The following is a 17,544-nucleotide window of genomic DNA, read 5'->3' as shown; positions in this document are numbered from 1 at the left end:
AGTAGCAGGAACAACTGAGAAGTCACATCTTGACCCACAAGTAGCAGGCAGAGAGAGCAAGCAACACACTGGGAATGACCAGTCTTTTGAAACCTCAAAGCCTTCCGAGGGAGAGGGAGAGGGAGAGGGAGAGGGAGAGGGAGAGGGAGAGGGAGAGGGAGAGAGAGAGAGAGAGAGAGAGAGAGAGAGAGAGAGAGAGAGAGAGAGAAACCCTGTCTTCAAAAGAATGGGACTTCATGAACCCCTTTCCTAAACATGCTAGGGTTTTGGGTTTTTTTTTTGTTTTGTTTTTGTTTTTTGTTTTTTCGAGACAGGGTTTCTCTGTGTAGCCTTGGTTGTCCTGGACTCACTTTGTAGACCAGGCTGGCCTTGAACTCACAGCGATCCACCTGCCTCTGCCTCCCAAGTGCTGGGACTAAAGGCGTGCGCCACCACCGCCCAGCCCATGCTAGGATTTTGAGTGGCTTCATTTTGCACAGCCTGGTACATATGGTTACAACTACTGTGATTTCATGTATGTAACAGTGCTATTTTCCCAACATTTTATAATAAAATTGTTAAATATTCAACAATGATTTGAAAAAGTTTTACCATGAACATCTGTTTACCAATTTGACTTTACCATTCGCATTATACTGTATAAATTAAGTAAGTTGATTTATGTGTCCCTTATACTTTATTATATATAGCCTAAAGGTAATTTTGCACAATACTTCTGATTTACCTGCATTTTATATTCACATGTCTCTTGGTTTTAGTTTTTATTGCTGTGACAAAACACCTTGACCAAAAAGCAAGTTGGAAGCCAGGCGGTGGTGGTGCACACCTTTAATCCCAACACTTGGGAGGCAGAGGCAGGCAGATCTCTGAGTTTGAAGCCAGCCTGGTCTACAGAGTGAGTCCAGGACAATCAAGGCTACACAGAGAAATCCTGTCTCAAAAAAAAAGCAAGTTTCAGAGGAAAGGGTTTATTTTTCTCACAGTTCCATAATAGTTTATCATCAAAGGAACTCAAATAGGGCAGGAAACTGGAGTCAAGAACGGATTCAGAGGCCACGAAGGGGTGCTGCTTAGTGGCTTGTTCCCTGTGGTCTGCTTAGCCACTTTGTTACAGAACCTAGTACCAGCCCAGACTCCACCTACAATAGACTGGGGTATCCTTCATGAATCACTAATTAAGAAAATGCCCAACAGGCTTGCCCCCAGCCCAATCTTATGGAGACATTTTCCTAATTGCGGTACCCTCCTTTTTGATAACTCTAGCTTGTGTCAAGTTGACATAAAACTAACCAGTACAACATGTCACATGTTAAGTGCTCTGCTGGAGTAATGAGATGCTCAAAAACTTTGGATCAGAGGTTAACTGGTACTTGATTTATCACATCTGTCTTCACGCACAGAACCATGTGATATTTTGCATACTTTTCAAAGTAAATTATAGACTTCTACCAAAACCAAAGGAGTGAAGAAGACAATGGGCTCCAAGCATGGTGGTGAATGTCAGTAATCCCAGTACTTGGGATGCTGAGACAACACAATTGCAAAGCCATCCTGGGATACCTAGAGACCCTATCTCCAAAAAAGTAGATATTGTAGAATGTAATTAACAGTTCTTTATAAAGAACAATATTTTAAAGCCTGTAACCGCAGCACTCAGAAGATGGAGAACTTTTTTTTTTTTTTTTTTTTTTTTTTAGTTTTTTTGAGACAGTTTCAGAGTGCTAATATTAATTTTTTATTTTATTTTATTTATTTATTTATTTTTTTGCTGTTGTTTCTCTTGATTCCTCCCTTCCTCCCTAGTTCTGATATTGTAGGTATGAGATACCAAACCCAGCCAAAGTGTTTTGATTAAGTTATTTTACTTTTAAATTCAGTCTGGTAAAGGCTTTAAAACAAGTATGCCCATTTATCATAAGCTCTGCCACAAAATGTCAAAGTTTCTTCTTCTTTTTCTGCTTCTCCTTCTCCTCCTCTCCCTCCTCTTTCTTCTTTGTTCTCTTCCCCTCATTCTCTTGTTCTCTTTCCCCTTCTCTTTCTTCTTCTTTTCCTTCTCCTCCTCCTCCTCCCTCTACTCCTTTTCCTTCTTCTCTTTGTTCTTTTTTCAAGGCAGGGTTTCTCTGTGTAATAGTCCTGACTGTCCTGGAACTCTCTGTAGCCCAAGTTGGCCCTAAACTCATAGTCATATACCTGTTTCTGACTTCCTGAGTCCTGGGATTATAGGTATGCACCACCACTGCCTGGCTCAGTTTCTTCTTATAGGAAGTATTTTTTTTTTTTTTTTTTAGGGAAGCAGTGATAACAGGATCTAAACTGAGCCAATGCATGGTGTTACAAAGGTTAACACTCTGCAAGAAAAATAATAATATTTTCTGTATTACAATTTTTGACATTGTGACAAATATCTAAGAGAAACAATTTAAGGAAGAGAGAATTGTTTTATCTGGGCGTGGTGGCACATGCCTGTAATCCTTGCACTTGGGAGGCAGAGGCAGTTGGATTGCTGTGAGTTCAAGGCCAGCCTGGTCTACAAAGTGAGTCCAGAGAAACCCTGTCTAGAAAAAAAATTGTTTTGGTTCATGGTATCAGAGATTGCAGTCCATGGTTACCTGATACTTGTAAGGAGTCAGAAATATGGAGGAAGGGCATAGTGAAGAAAAATTGAAGCAAAGAAGGGGCAAGGTACATCTTTTTAGGACTTGCCTCCAATGACCTCTTCCCTCATTTAGGCCCCATAATGCCCTCATTAATCCGTTGCTTAGATCAGAGCCTTCCAGATCCAATTCCTTCCCCCAAAAGCCTGTCAGCTCATATCTAGGCCCTCACTACATTAGCCTTCTAACAGGTAGTTATAACAACAGTATCCCAGTATCATTAAATAGAACAAAACTGACTTTAATTATGACCAATCCAATAACATTTTTCTTTCATAAGTTTTGAAATAGTGCATTTAAGATATTGAAAAAACTATCTTCAAGCAGGGCATGATGGTGCATGCCTTTAATCCCAGCACTTGGGAAGCAGAGGCAGGTAGATCTCTGTGAGTTCAAGGCCAGCCTGGTCTACAAAGTGAGTCCAGGACAACCAAGGCTATACAGAGAAACCTTGCCTCGAAACACCAGGAAAAGAAAAGAAAAAAAAAAAAAGAAAAATCTCTCTTCTATAAGTTATGCTGCCTTTGATGGTAGATTGCTTCTACATGTTTTGTTTTGAAATATAAATAATGATTTCTATAGAGAAATGAGGTTTGCTATTCTATTTTTATCAACAATAGGTATAGATCTGAAATGAATGTTATAGCAAATTAGTGGTATTTCATATTGAATATATTACTGGGTTATTTTTAAAGCAGAAATGAAAAACTGTTCAAAGAGCCCTTTAATGAAGTTAACCTTAGTTTTAGACAGGACTTAGATGGGCCTCAAACTGGCTAAGTAATGGAGAATAACCTTGGTATTCTAATCTTCCTGTGTTCGGATTGAGTACACAACTGTTGTTTGGTGATAGAATCTACTGTTTCCCAGAGTAGCTGTCTCTCAGAACTCAAATGAATCCTGCTTTCTAAACCTTCTGAAAGTTAGTTCTACAGACACATGATACCATGACCAAGGCAATCAATACAAGAAAGCATTTAGTTTGGCTTAGGATTACAAAGAGTAATAGAGTCCATGCCAAGCATGTCAGTGGACAGTCAGGCATGGAAGAGTAGCTGACAGCGTACTTCTTGAGACATCACAATGTAGAGAGAGGGAGAGAGGCAGGAAACTGAGAATAGCAAGGGCTTTTAAAACCTCAAAGCCCACCCCTAGTAACACACCTTCAACAAAGTCACACCTAATTCTTCCCAAAGAGTCCCACCAGCCAGGGAACAAGTATGCTAATATATTAGCCTATGGGGGCCAATCTGATTCCAGTCAAACACAAGTATACACCTTTATAGAGGGCATTAAAGCTTTGGAGATAATATTTTAAATTGTAGTCATGCAACTACATTTGAAATTTTAGGATCAGATAATTATTTGCAGATCTTTTGTTGTTATAAATTTGCATTTTGCACCTATTTTACTGTCATTTATAGGTTCATGAACCACATGAAACACCACTTGGAACATGAAAAACAGAACAATGAGACCTGGGAAAGCCATACTACATGCCAGCATTGCTACCGGCAGTATCCCAACCCCTTCCAGCTACAGTGCCACATTGAGAGTACGCATACTCCTCATGATTTTTCTAGTAAGTGACACTTTATGTGATTGTGAGAGAACCTTAAGGATCCTGTTGGAAAGCTTATAGAGGACTTTCAATTTTAAAACCAATGGCCTTAATATATACTTAATATAAAAACTAACTATTGTTGCAATTAGCACAGCCTAGGAACTTGTGTAGCTTAGGTTTAAATTGCCTTTTCTTTTTGTTTGTTTTTTGTTGTTGTTGTTTTTGTTTTTTTTTTTTTTAAGTTTTTCGAGACAAGGTTTCTCTGTGTAGCCTTGGTTGTCCTGGACTCGTTTTGTAGACCAGGCTGGCCTCGAACTCACAGCGATCTGCCTGCCTCTGACTCCCAAGTGCTGGGATTAAAGGCGTGCACCACCACACTGGGCTTCAGCATTGCTTCTTAATACAGCTGTAGGACCTTTGATAGTTAATCTTTCTATGCTCCTGGTTTCTTAACTGAAAATGTGAATAAAAACAGTAGCTCTGCCCACAGTGTTGTGAAAATAATGTCCTTAGATCTTTCTTTTGTTTTGTTGGATTTTTTTGTTTTGTTTTGTTTGTTTGTTTTGCAGTAATAGAGATTAACCAAAGGGCTAAGAAATGTTGGTCAAATAATCTACAACCCAGCTACATCCGCAGTTCTTCAGAACAATATTAGTGATCAGATGAGTGAAAAGATTGCTAGAACCACCTATTCTAGTAGTACTACTGTATTATTAGATGATATTATGTGAAATGAATCCTGGTTTCATAAGCATGTGAAAAATGATGCGATGTGTTTTCCCTTTCAGATATTTGCAAAATCTGTGAATTGTCATTTGAAACAGAGCATCTGTTTCTACAACATATGAAGGACACTCATAAACCTGGTGAAATGCCCTATATTTGCCAGGTATACACTCATTTATTATATATTTCAATGTCTGTTCAGTATCTGCATTCCATGGAATAGTATTTTTTTCTTTTGATTACTGAAGTGTTTAAACAAAATTAGTTAGTATACTAAAATTGAAAAGCCTTTGTGTTAGTGACTTTCCTCTTGGTTGAACTCATGCATTGTATGTGGGGCTAGTGCTCTGGATTTGGCTGTCTTGGCCATAGTTTTCTGACTTCTGTAATAGAGAGTTGTCCTACTGGAGAAAGACCAACATGGGCTTATCATATAGAGAAGAGTATAGACTTGTCAAGGAAATAAGAAATACTGGAGAACCTAATTAAATATCTATATAAATACTTTATATATTATTGTTTTGGGGTTTTTGTTTTTGTATTTTGAGACAGAATTTCTCTAACAGAGCTCTGGCTGTGCTGGAACTGACTCTGTAGACCAGGCCAGCCTAAAACTCACAGAGATCCACCTGCTTCTACCTCTTGAATGTGGGATTAAAGATGTGCATTACTGCACAGCTGCTGCTTGACTAGTGTTTTTCCAGAGTTTGAAATGAGTCCCAGTGTTAAGAAAACAAAGATAAACTGTCTCTGCCTTAGTCCTTAAAATCTGAAGAAGAAAATAACTTTTATATAGAAGAAAAAAAGCATAGAACAAGTATTTAAAAATGTAAGGGATGATAGATCTAAAAAGAAGAATCAAGTGTGGCTATGGTTTGAATTATCCTTAGTGCAGGATGTTTTTCTAAACCAGTGATGTATCATGACTAATTTTACAGAAATTATATGCATGTTATAAAATTTCAGGTTGAACTTAACTTTGTTTGTATTTCTAGGTTTGCCAGTTTAGATCATCAATATTTTCTGATGTTGAAAGTCACTTTAGATCATCTCATGAAAACACTAAAAACTTGCTATGTCCATTTTGCCTCAAAGTCAGTAGAATGGCAACACCTTATATGAATCATTACATGAGACATCAGGTGAGATTTACACTTTATTTCATCATATGGTTTTATTGAAAAGATATACCTACTTAGAACATTAATTAAATTTATTCCAGACAGAAAGCAAAGTTGTTCAAAATAACATGCTTAACTAACAATTATTGACTTATGAAACATCTCCTTTCCCCCCCCGCCCCTACATTCAGATAATAATGAGGTCCATAACCAGTGAACTTTCTAAAATGTGTCATTAGAAATACAAGTCACAGAATAGAGGGAAAGGGGTAAAGGAGTGGAATGTATAAGCTGCATATTTTGGCATCCATGATTGGTAGAAATTTTGATCTTCTGTAATTTTGAAGAGCAAAGGAAGGCATTTAAACTGATTAAAGACATAACCTTTTTGCTTTCCTTTCTCTTCAGTGATCCTTACCACTGCCTAGTCTGTTATTGTTAGAAGACAAGTACTTGTCATCATTTCTAGTAGTAGCTGCTGAAAGAGGAAACAGCTGTGACTCTTATTACCAGATTTGTAAACTCCATCAGGGAATTGTAAATAGTAACTTGCTTCCTATGTGAAATTTGCTAGTTGTACTACATAATTTCGAAGGTACTAGTATGTGTGCTTACACATTTTTCTTGAGTTCTGATTTTGTGTTCTCCTAGTCTTTTTCTGAAACCATTACCCTGGCCTTTGGCTGAAAACTTTGATGAAACTGTGAACCTATTATTTGCTTGAAAGAGCATCGAACATGATCTATTGAACATGTGCTAAAATTTTGCCTCCTCACTGATTGGCTAAGCTTTATTGACTACATGGCTTTGACTATTTCAGTCATTAAATAGTCATGAAATTAACTTACTGGTTTTTTTGTTTGTTTGGTTTGGTTTGTCTTGTTTTTTGTTTTTGTTGATTTTTGCTTTGTTTTGTTTTTTGGTTTTTCGAGACAGGGTCTCACTCTGTGTTACCTTTGGCTGGCCTTGAACTCACAGCGATCTGCCTGCCTCTGCCTCCCCAGTGCTGGGATTAAAGGCATGTGCCACCACTGCCCAGCTACATCAAGTTATTTTCATGCAAGTCTACAGTATTCTTTGAACATATCTCCACTATCTTCCTCTTTCTCATCTGTATCCCTACTCTTAGTCCCTTTGTTCCCCTAGACAGTTTCATTTCTATTTTTAGTAGTTAGTTTGGGGTGAGTTAATATCAACTCTGTTTGATAAGAGAGTGCTTTAGAAGGTGCCTGGTATCCTCCAGAATCTACCCAGTGTTCCTTATCTTCAATCTTTTTTCTTTATCTTTTCACGGTAATAAACAAAACTGTGAGTATAGAAGGTTCTGAGTCTCAGAAATAATTCTACTGAATCAGCAAACCTGAGAGTAGTCACGGAGGACATTGATATACCATGAGTACTCTCTTAGCCTATACAGGCATTTATAACACACTCATAAGTTGGATGGCTCAAATAATACTAAATATTTATTTCTCACAGTTCTAGAGGCTGAAAATTCTGAAATCACAGCACCAACAGAATTGGGTCTGGCAAGGGCCTGGTTCCTCATTCACAGATGCCCATGTTGTCACCATGATCTTACATGGCAGAAGGGGCACAAGACCCCTTTATAAGGCCACTATCCCATTTATGAGGGTTTTGTCTCTCTGTGTAGCCTTGGCTGTCCTGGACTTGCTTTGTAGATCAGTCTGGCCTCGATTTCACCGATACCTTCCTGGCTTATAATTCATTTTTAAAATCTCACCTGTTTAAATAGTTTATACATCAAATTGATAATCAAATGAGTTTTTGCACCATAATAGGTGTAGATTCTAGTTGATAATTCCATGCTGGGTACTTTATATCAAAGCAGATGAAATAAAGCACTTGCCTAATTTACATGAAAACCTGAAATTCATCTCTAGTACTTCAAAAACAAACAAACCAATGGGTAGTATATCCCAGTGGTAGCATAAGGGCCTGAGTATGGTTCCTAGCACCAAAAGAAAAAGAAAGAATATTATGGCATTATGTATGATGGGAGATGGCAAAATAGTGGCTTTTTAAAAATTATAGAGATTTTAATCAAAGAGTAGTTTCAGGTCTCGGGGTCTGTGGTAGGTAGTTGTTAGTGTCTCAAGAACATGATGGTGCTCACCTATAATCCTAGCACTTAGGAGGCTGAAACAGGAGGATTACAAGGTACCAACCAAGTGTACCATAGGCATAGTGTTCGAGGGCAGCTGGGGCCGCGTAGTGAGACCTTTTTCTCAGAAAAGAAAACATATTTTAACATTATTTCTAATTTTTTATAAACAGAAAAAAGGAATTCATCGTTGCCCAAAATGCAGACTACAGTTTTTGACCTGCAAGGAGAAAACAGAACATAAGATAGAACATCGTACATTTATAAAGCCTAAAGACCTCGAAGGATTGTCTCCTGGAACAAAAGTGAGTATTAAATATGTTGTAGTTTAGCATTTTGTCTGATTTACTCTCCCGGACTAGGTATGGTAGGGTGTACACCTTTAATCATAGCACACAGGGGCAGGGGCAGGTGGATCTCTGAGTTTGAAGACACCTGATCTACATAGTGAGTTCCAGAACAGCCAGAACCACATGATTCAGACTCAGAAAAGAAAGAATGAGAAGTAAGGAGAGAGGGAGGAGAAACCCCTGCCTGGCCTTATCTATTGAATATAATATAAGATCTGTCCTTATTTTTAGTAAGAACTAAAGGTAAGATTTTATTAGTTCTAATATGTGTGTGCTGTGTGTTAAGTTAATGTTGCCAGTCGGTGGTGGCGCACGCCTTTAATCCCACAACTAAGGCAGGCAGAGGCAGGCGGATCTCTGTGAGTTTGAGGCCAGCCTGGTCTACAGAGTGAGTTCTGTGACAGCCAGAGCTGCACAGAGAAACCCTGTCCTAAAAAACCAAAAAGAGAAAAAGAAAAAAGAAGTTAAAGTTTTATTACTCTGTGTGTGTGTGTGTGTGTGTGTGTGTGTGTGTGTGTGTGTGTTTGCAACAAATAGGCACAGGATCATTTAAAATAAATGGGGAACTGGGCCAGTGGATGAAGGTACTTGCCACCAAACAATGCAAGTCTGATTACCCAAGTTCAATTCCTGGAATCCATATAAAGATAAAGGGACTCAATTCCAGTGTTATTCTTTGACCTCTATATGTACACTATAGAAAGCACACGTATATGCACACAAAAGCTGCAAAAAATAGAATAAATGGAAAATGTATCTGATTCCATTTTATGTTTACTATTTTAAATCATGATATTTGACCTTTTGAATTATCCTGATTTTTATAACAGCTTATTTAGAATACAATTCATGTACCCAACATTTTTTTTCCATTCAAAGTGTTTGGTTCAGTAGTTTGATTTACGTACTCACTGAGTTTTGAAAACATCATCTTATACAATTTGAGACCATTTATGTTACCAGTAAAAGGAACTTTATATCCTTTAACAAGTGACTTGATGCAAGCTTTAATCTCTTTATGAATTTTCCCATTTTGAATATTTCATATGAAATCATATAACATATAGTCTTTGAGGATTTATTTTATTTCCTGTAATGGTTCATAGGTTCATCTATCTTGTCGCATGCTTCAGTGTTTCATTTATTTCATGGCTGAACACTATTCCATTGTGTATATATCTTCATTCATCAGTTGGTGCCATTGGATGTTTTTAGGCTGTTGTGATGATTCTGTAAATATTTTTGTAAGAGTGTTTTTGGTGTTTGTGGGGTTTTTGTTGTTGTTGTTGTTTTGGTTTTCTGAGACAGGGTTTCTCTGTGTAGCCTAGACTATCCTGGACTTGCTTTGTAGACCAGGCTGGCCTCGAACTCACAGCAATCTGCCTGCCTCTGCCTCCGAGTGCTGGGATCAAAGGCGTGCGCCACCACTGGCTGGCTGTAAAAATGTTTTTATGCAAGCATATGTTTTAACTTTTCTTGGGAACATACCTAGGAGTAGATTGCGGACTGCTTTGGATGACATAGTTAAGAGGTCATTGCCTTAAGGTATGGTGGTCCCTTTAACCTGAACACTTGGGAGGCAGAGGTGGATATCTGTGAGTTTGAGGCCAGCCTGGTCTATATAGTGAATTTGAGCATAGCCAAGGCTGTATAGAAAGTCAGTCTCGGCCGGACATGGTGGCACATGCCTTTAATCCCAGCACTCGGGAGGCAGAAGTAGGCAGATCTCTGTGAGTTCAAGGCCAGCCTAGTCTACAAAGGGAGTCTAGGACAGCCAAGGCTACACAGAAACCCTGTCTTGAAAAAAGAAAGAAAGTCAAGAAAGTCAGCCTCTCTCTCTCTCTTTCTCTCTCTCTCTCTCTCTCTCTCTCTCTCTCTCTCTCTCTCTCTCTCTCTCTCTGTCAAAAAAAAAGTAGGAGTCATTGCCTAACCCTCATGGTATGAGAATTTATTTTTTTCTGAGAGTTTTTTTATAATTTTGTTTTGTTTTGTTCTGTTTTTTGAGACAGGGTTTCTCTGTGTAGCCATGGCTGTCCTGGACTCACTTTGTAGACCAGGCTGGCCTCAAACTCACATTGATCTGCCTGCCTCTGCCTCCCCAGTGCTGGGATTAAAGGCGTGCGCCACTACCACCCAGCTGAGTTTTTTTTATAATTTTAACACTTGTGATTTTGTCCTTGATACATGTTGAATCAATTGTTTATGTTCATATGAAGTGGAGTTTCTACTTACCCTTCTATCTGTGGATGTCAATTTTTACAGCACTGTTTAAATGTTGACTTGTTTTGGCACTTCTGTAAAACAAAACCTTTGATCATAAATATAAGAGTGTAGGGCTGGAGAGATGGCTCAGTGGGTAAAATACTTGTACAAATGGGAAGGTTGAAGTTTTAGATACCTAGCATCCCCATTAAAAAATTGGATAAGCATGGTAGCCCAACTGCAGCCCCAGAATGTGAGAGGCAGAGCCAGGAGATTCCTGGTGAAAGCTAGTTAGCTCGATGAGCCAAATCAGCAGGCTCTGTGGTCAAGTGAGAGACCTTGCTTCAGGATTAAGCTGGAGAGTGATTGAGAAAGAGAGCCTGATGTCAAACTCCAGGCTCCCACATGCACACATGTGTGCTCCCACACACATAATACATAATTGAATGTAAGGCCTTATGGGCAATGGTTTTGTGGGGTGGGTTGGTTGGTTGGTTGGTTTTGGTTTTTTGAGACAGGGTTTTTCTGTGTAGCCTTGGCTGTCCTGGACTCACTTTGTAGACCAGGCTGGCCTCAAACTCACAGCGATCCACCTGCCTCTGCCTGGGATTATAGGTGTGTGCCACCATGCCCAGCACAGGCAATGTTTTTAATACCCACTGTAATAATCTTTTAAAAATATATACTGCTTTTGTTTGCATAGGTTACTATTCAAGCTTCACTTGGATCTGCGCAATCAAGATCCTCAAGCCCACCTTCTACTTCTATTCTGAGCACTTCTCTTGAGGTCTCAGCTCCAAAGCCTAAAAGTACAACTACTAAGAATAGCTCAAAAGTACTTACAAATAAAGTTAAGATACGTAAGCCTCAGACAAATTTAACCACAGCTGGTAAACCCAATTCAAGTAAGCCAAGTACACGTACAACTAAATCCAAAGCCAAGCCCTCCTACAAGCAAAGGAGACAGCGCATCAGGAAAAACAAATTCAGTATAGATTTGAAGAACTTAAGGTACTGTCTTTATTCATTCTATGTGATACTAAATCTCAATAGTTAAATGTTCATTTTAATGACTTACCATGTCACAGACCCTTCTTACACACTTACAGGACAATTATTCTTCTATTACGAAGACTAAGTGGATAATAAAATGGTACTTTTTACAGCTGTGAGCAGAATTGGAACTGCTGTGTTTATTCTGTGATTTTAATCTTTTACACTAATTTTAAACATTGTATTTTTACCATATGAAAATAAATTGCTTAATTTAATATTTTTATTCTAGGAAGATATTTACATGTGTTAGACTTTATGCACTTGGTTTAGCTTATTGCTTCAAAGCAAATTTTCAAATTTTAAATATCTATTTGATAATCCTTTTTTATTCTCTCATATAGTTTCCCAGTTCCCTCCCCCTACCCCCACCACCCCAGATCTTTAGAAAAAAGGAGGCTTCCCAGTGATAGCAACTGAACATGGCATAATAGGATGCAGTAAGACTAGGCACAAACCCTCATATCAAGGCTGGACAAGGCAACCCAGTAGGAGGAAAAGGATCCCAAGAGCAAGCACAAGTTCCAGAGACAGCCCCCACTCCCACAGTTAGTAGTCTCACAAACACTCAAAGCTAAACAACCACAGCATTTATGCAGAGGACCTGGTGCAGATCCAGGCAAGTTCTGTGATTGCCATGTCAATCTCTGTAAGCGCCTATGAGCTCTGCTTAGTTGTGTTCTGGTGTCCTGTATCCCTCTGGCTCCTACAACCCTTCCTTCCCCTCTTCCGAAGGGTTGTCCTGAGTTCCACCTAATGTTTAGGTGTGGGTCTCTGCATCTGCTCTCATCAGCTGCAGGAGGAAGCTTCTCTGATGATGGTTGTACTAGACACCCATCTAAGAGTATAGCAGAAAATCATTAGGAATTATTTCATTAAGTTTTGTTTTAGTGAAGTTTGATTCTTCCCTAGATCTCTGAGCCATCCAATGTCTGGTTCTTGGCCACCCAGGCAGCTGTTGGGCATGGCCTTCTTTTCATTGCTTGGGCCTCAAACTAGACCACACATTGCTTGGCCACTCTCACAATATTTACATGTGTTAGACTTTTTGCGCTAATTTTAGCTTATTGCTTTAAAGCAAATTTTAAAATTTTAAGTATCTGTTTCATAATCTTAAGCGTCTTCATTTCAATTGTTAATAAGTGTTTCCTTATTTTTTTTATTATATGACATCCTTGTTATTTTTTCTTTCTCCATAAGATGTCACCAGGGAATTCACACATGCATTGAGTGCCATTGCAAAGTAAAAGATTTTTCAAGCCACTTCGCTACATTTATAAATTGTGATTTTTGCAAGTACACCACTAACTGTAACAAAGCCTTTACAAATCATATGAGGTAAGTTGAACATGTAAGGTGCCAGTCAAAATTACTTTTTGGGGCTGTGGGTCTAGCTTTCTGGTATACCATTCCCTAGTGTGTGTAAAGTACTAGGTTCAATCTCCAGCACTAAAAAGTGCCATCCAGACTTGATGACTTATGCCTGTAATTCCAGTGCATGAGAGGTAGAGGAAAAAGGATCAGAGTTCAGGCTTATATCCAGCTATATATTAAGTTTAAAGCTAACCTGAACTTCATGAGACCCTGAATGAAAAATTACTATTCTTCAAGGAGTTTATTTGTTGTTTGTTTGTCTGTCTGTCCTGTCCTTGACTCACTTTGTAGACCAGGCTGGCCCTGAACTCACAGAGTGTTTGTTTGTTTGTTTGTTTGTTTGTTTGTTTTAAAAACAAAATCATCCTATTACAAGCAAGTATGTCTCATTGTGAAAGTATGCATCTAGAAATAGAGACTATATAGGATGTTCTTTGCATGTTTTCAAATGTAATAATTTATAAAAACCAATGGGACACAAATTATAAAACAGTTAAATTTTAAAAATTAGAATGACTTTATTAACTAAATGCATCTTTAAAGACTTTTATGTGTATTAATATTTTGCCTGCTGTATACTGAAAATAACAGATCTTTCATAATATAATAATCTCAAAAACAAGCAAAAAGCAAAACAAATAAACTCTTTGAAGGGCGTAGCCATATATTTTGATGAATTTGGCTTTTTTCTTCCCTTGGTTATCAGTCTGGCCTCATGGTACTTAAACTTTAGTGCTAACATGTCATACACACTTTTGACATCTTACCTCATTCTATAAGAAATTTATTTCAGAGCTGGAGAGATGGCTCAGAGGTTAAGAGTGCTGACTCAGCCAGGCATGGTGGCACACGCCTTTAATCCCAGCACTCGGGAGGCAGAGGCAGGTAGATCACTGTGAGTTTGAGGCCAGCCTTTTCTACAAAGCAAGTCTAGGCCAGCCAAGGCTACACAGAGAAACCTTGTCTGGAAAAAAAAGAGTACTGGCTCAGAGGTTAAAAGCACTGGCTGCTCTTCCAAAGGTCCTGAATTCAATTTCCAGCAACCACATGATGGCTCACAACCATCTATGAGTTCTGATGTGCAAGTGTACATGCAGGCAGAGCACTGTATAAAAAAAGATATTTGTTTCAGTTACTTACTAACGTAGCTTTGGGGCCCTTGACCCTTCCTTGTTTCCTCCTCTTTTTTTTTTCCTGAGACAGGGTTTCTCTGTGTAGCCTTGGCTGTCCTGGACTCACTTTGTAGACCAGGCTGACCTCAGACTCATAGAGATCCACCTGCCTCTGCCTCCCAAGTGCTGGGATTAAAGGCATGCGCCACCACGCCCGGCTCCTTTCTTTTTTTAAAAGATATTTATTTATTAAGTGTGCAATGTTCTGCCTGCATGTACACCTGCATGCCAGAAGAGGGCACCAGATCTCATTATAGATGGTTGTGAGCCACCATGTGGTTGCTGGGAATTGAACTCAGGACTTTGGAAGAGCAGCCAGTGCTCTTAACCTCTGAGCCTTCTCTGCAGTCCTTCTTTCCTGCTTTCTTTTCTTTTTCTTTTTCTTTTTTTAGTCAGTGTTATCTGTTTTGAGTGCTACTTTATTTTGTCTTAAACACTTTGCATTTTCAGTCATAGTTAGCTCTTTTCTCCATTTTGTTTTCTATCCTATTTTTAGACTACTAAACCACGATGTATTCAATCAGCTCTAATTTATGATCTTTAATTTCAGCTTATATTTGTAAGAAATACGTGTTTTAGCTGGAGAGATGGCTCAGTGGTTAAGAGCACTTGATCTTTCCGAAAACTAGAGTTAGGGACCCAGCACCCACATGGAGGCCCACAGTTATCTATAACTGATATTCTCTTCTGGCCTTCGTGGTCACTAACTAGTCATGCAGGTGGTGCACAGACACACACATGCAGCCAAAACACTGATAAAATAGAAATAAATAAAAGAGTAAAGAGAAAGAAAAGGAAAGAAATGGAATGAAAAACAAAACAAAACAAAAGAAGTGCCAGCAAGAACAAGGGTTTTGGCAAGAGCCCATCCCTCGCAGCACCTTCTCACTATGTTGTACAATAGAGGGGCCAAGCAGCTCTCTTGGGTCTCTTTATATAAGGGATACATATCCTATGGGTAAGGATTCTGCTTTTGTGACCTAGTTATTTCCCAGAAGCTATCTCTTAATGCCATACATTGATTGAGGAGAGAGGGAGGTTTTGATTTTAACATATTACTGGGTGGGTACTTGCACAGACCATACCAGTGATCAATATAATCTCATTGTTTATGTCACTAGTTATGTCTATTCAAATTTAAGAAATCAAGCACAGACTTGAAAACATGCTCATAAAATTAATCTGACTTACTGGATACTAAAGTAATAAAATCTTGTTTGACTCTTTATCTATCAGCTCTCATAATGACTACCCACATAAACGGTTTCATATTTTTAAGAAGCGTTCACGAGCTCTCAGGTAATTACTTGATCTTTTTCTGTTCTTTGTGTTTAAAAGTTGTAATTACACTCTTAACCAGGTGTTGGTATACCTAATTTGAAATCTAAATGATTGCCAGTGGGCATTGTAGAGTTATGTTTGTTACATTCTTAGAACAAATGAAGGCACAGCCTATCATATGACTAGCTTCTGTTTCAGTGGTACCAGATATTGAGTTGAAATTTTCATGCATTTACATTGTAAAATGGAAAAAAAGCCTCTAGCAATATTTAATGGGGAGTAAGTTTATTAAGATGCTGTAATATTTTAAATTAATATGTACTGTTTATAAATCTCAGCTTTCATTTTAAAATTATTTTATTATGTGTATATGTGTGTCTTGCCTGTATAGATAGGTGTCTGAGCACCACATGCATGCATGGTGCTCATGGAAGCCAGAAGAGGGCATTGGATTCCCCTGAAACAGGAGTTACAGAGAGTTTAAAGCCATCATGTGGGTCCTGGGAATCCAAGTTGGATCCTCTGGAAGAGCAGCTAGTGCTCTTAACCAAGCCATCTTTCTAGCCACTTGTGCTCTTTATGGAGAAAAAAGATATACAACTTTCTTACTATACAGAAAGAGGTTTTGGTCACTGTTTCTAAAGGCATTGGCTTTTGTTATGTTACACATATTTTTTTCAGAATCAACTACTCAACTACATATTGTGCAGTTTTTTACATTCTTCTGACTTTTTTTATTCCATTTTCTTTTTGTAATTATCTTACTCATTTAGACAGTTGTTGAATTGCACCTGGCACATAATAGGCACTTAGTTAAGTATTAATATGTATTAAAACTATATATATAGAGGTAGATAGATAGATCCGTGGTATTAAGTCAGTGCCTCATAAAAGAAAGTTTGATGACATTAAAATATATATATATATTTTTTTTTCAAGCTGGATGTGGTGGCGCATGCCTGTTATCCCAGCACACAGGGAGGCAGAGGCAGGCAGATCTCTGTGAGTTAGAGGCTAGCCTGGTCTACAAAATGAGTCCAGGACAGCCAAGAGTACAGAGAATAACCTTGTCTCAAAAAATGTGTGTGTGTGCGCGTGCGCATGAGAACTGGAGAGGGTCATGACATAAGAGTACTTGTGGAGGCTGGGCATGGTGACGCACGCCTTTAATCCCAGCACTGGGGAGGCAGAGGCAGGCAGCTCGCTGTGAGTTCAAGGCCAGCCTAGTCTACAAAGCGAGTCCAGGACAGCCAAGGCTACACGGAGAAACCCTGTCTCAAAAAAGAAAAGAAAACAAAAAAAGAGTACTTGCGGATGATGAGAATTTACTCTCCACCTGTCAGGCATATCATAACAAAAGCCTGTAACTCCAGCTCCAGGGATCCTCTGGACTCTTCAGGCAATGCATACATGTGTGTATATATTCTGCTCATGAACATAATCAAAATAAAATATTAAAATATATATGACCCCAGCACTAGGGAGACTAAGAAGATAGTGAGCTCGAGGCATGCCTAATCTACATAACAAGTTCCAAGACAGCCTGTTGCCTGCCTCAAAATAACATTAACAAGAATGATAACAAACATAATTACTATTAAAACATGACTGAGTCAAGAATTAGGAAAAAAAAGTACGTTAGGTAGTGCCTTTACCAGAAGCACTTATAAGTAATAGAAAATGGATGTTTTCTCTAATATTTTATATTGACTTGTTTATTCTTTACCTATTTATTGTTCGTCTACCATGTGTAACAGAAAAGTATCAGGTCCTAAAAGCTGGGTGTGGTGGTACACGCCTTTAATCCCAGCATTCGAGAGGCAGAGGCAAGTGGATCGCTGTGAGTTCGAGGCTAGCCTGGTCTATAAAGCTACTCCAGAACACAGAGAGACCCTATGTCAAAAAACCAAAAAGAAAAAAGA

The 17,544-nt window shown here is 38.6% G+C and overlaps 1 protein-coding gene across 1 annotated transcript in view; it reads left to right on the top strand.

The window, feature by feature from the left end:
• Znf280c (zinc finger protein 280C) overlaps positions 1-17,544 on the top strand; it is a 38,586-nt gene that overhangs the window by 14,732 nt on the left and 6,310 nt on the right. Inside the window, exons 8-14 of the mRNA XM_051141191.1 lie at positions 4,079-4,236; positions 5,007-5,107; positions 5,940-6,086; positions 8,364-8,495; positions 11,446-11,753; positions 12,996-13,133; positions 15,578-15,640. Coding sequence (XP_050997148.1) covers positions 4,079-4,236; positions 5,007-5,107; positions 5,940-6,086; positions 8,364-8,495; positions 11,446-11,753; positions 12,996-13,133; positions 15,578-15,640 — 1,047 coding nt within the window. The remainder of the gene's footprint in view (positions 1-4,078; positions 4,237-5,006; positions 5,108-5,939; positions 6,087-8,363; positions 8,496-11,445; positions 11,754-12,995; positions 13,134-15,577; positions 15,641-17,544) is intronic.

Source organism: Acomys russatus, chromosome X, assembly GCF_903995435.1.
Source record: "Acomys russatus chromosome X, mAcoRus1.1, whole genome shotgun sequence".
Lineage (NCBI taxonomy): Eukaryota > Metazoa > Chordata > Mammalia > Rodentia > Muridae > Acomys > Acomys russatus.
This window is presented reverse-complemented; position numbering and strand designations above follow the sequence as displayed.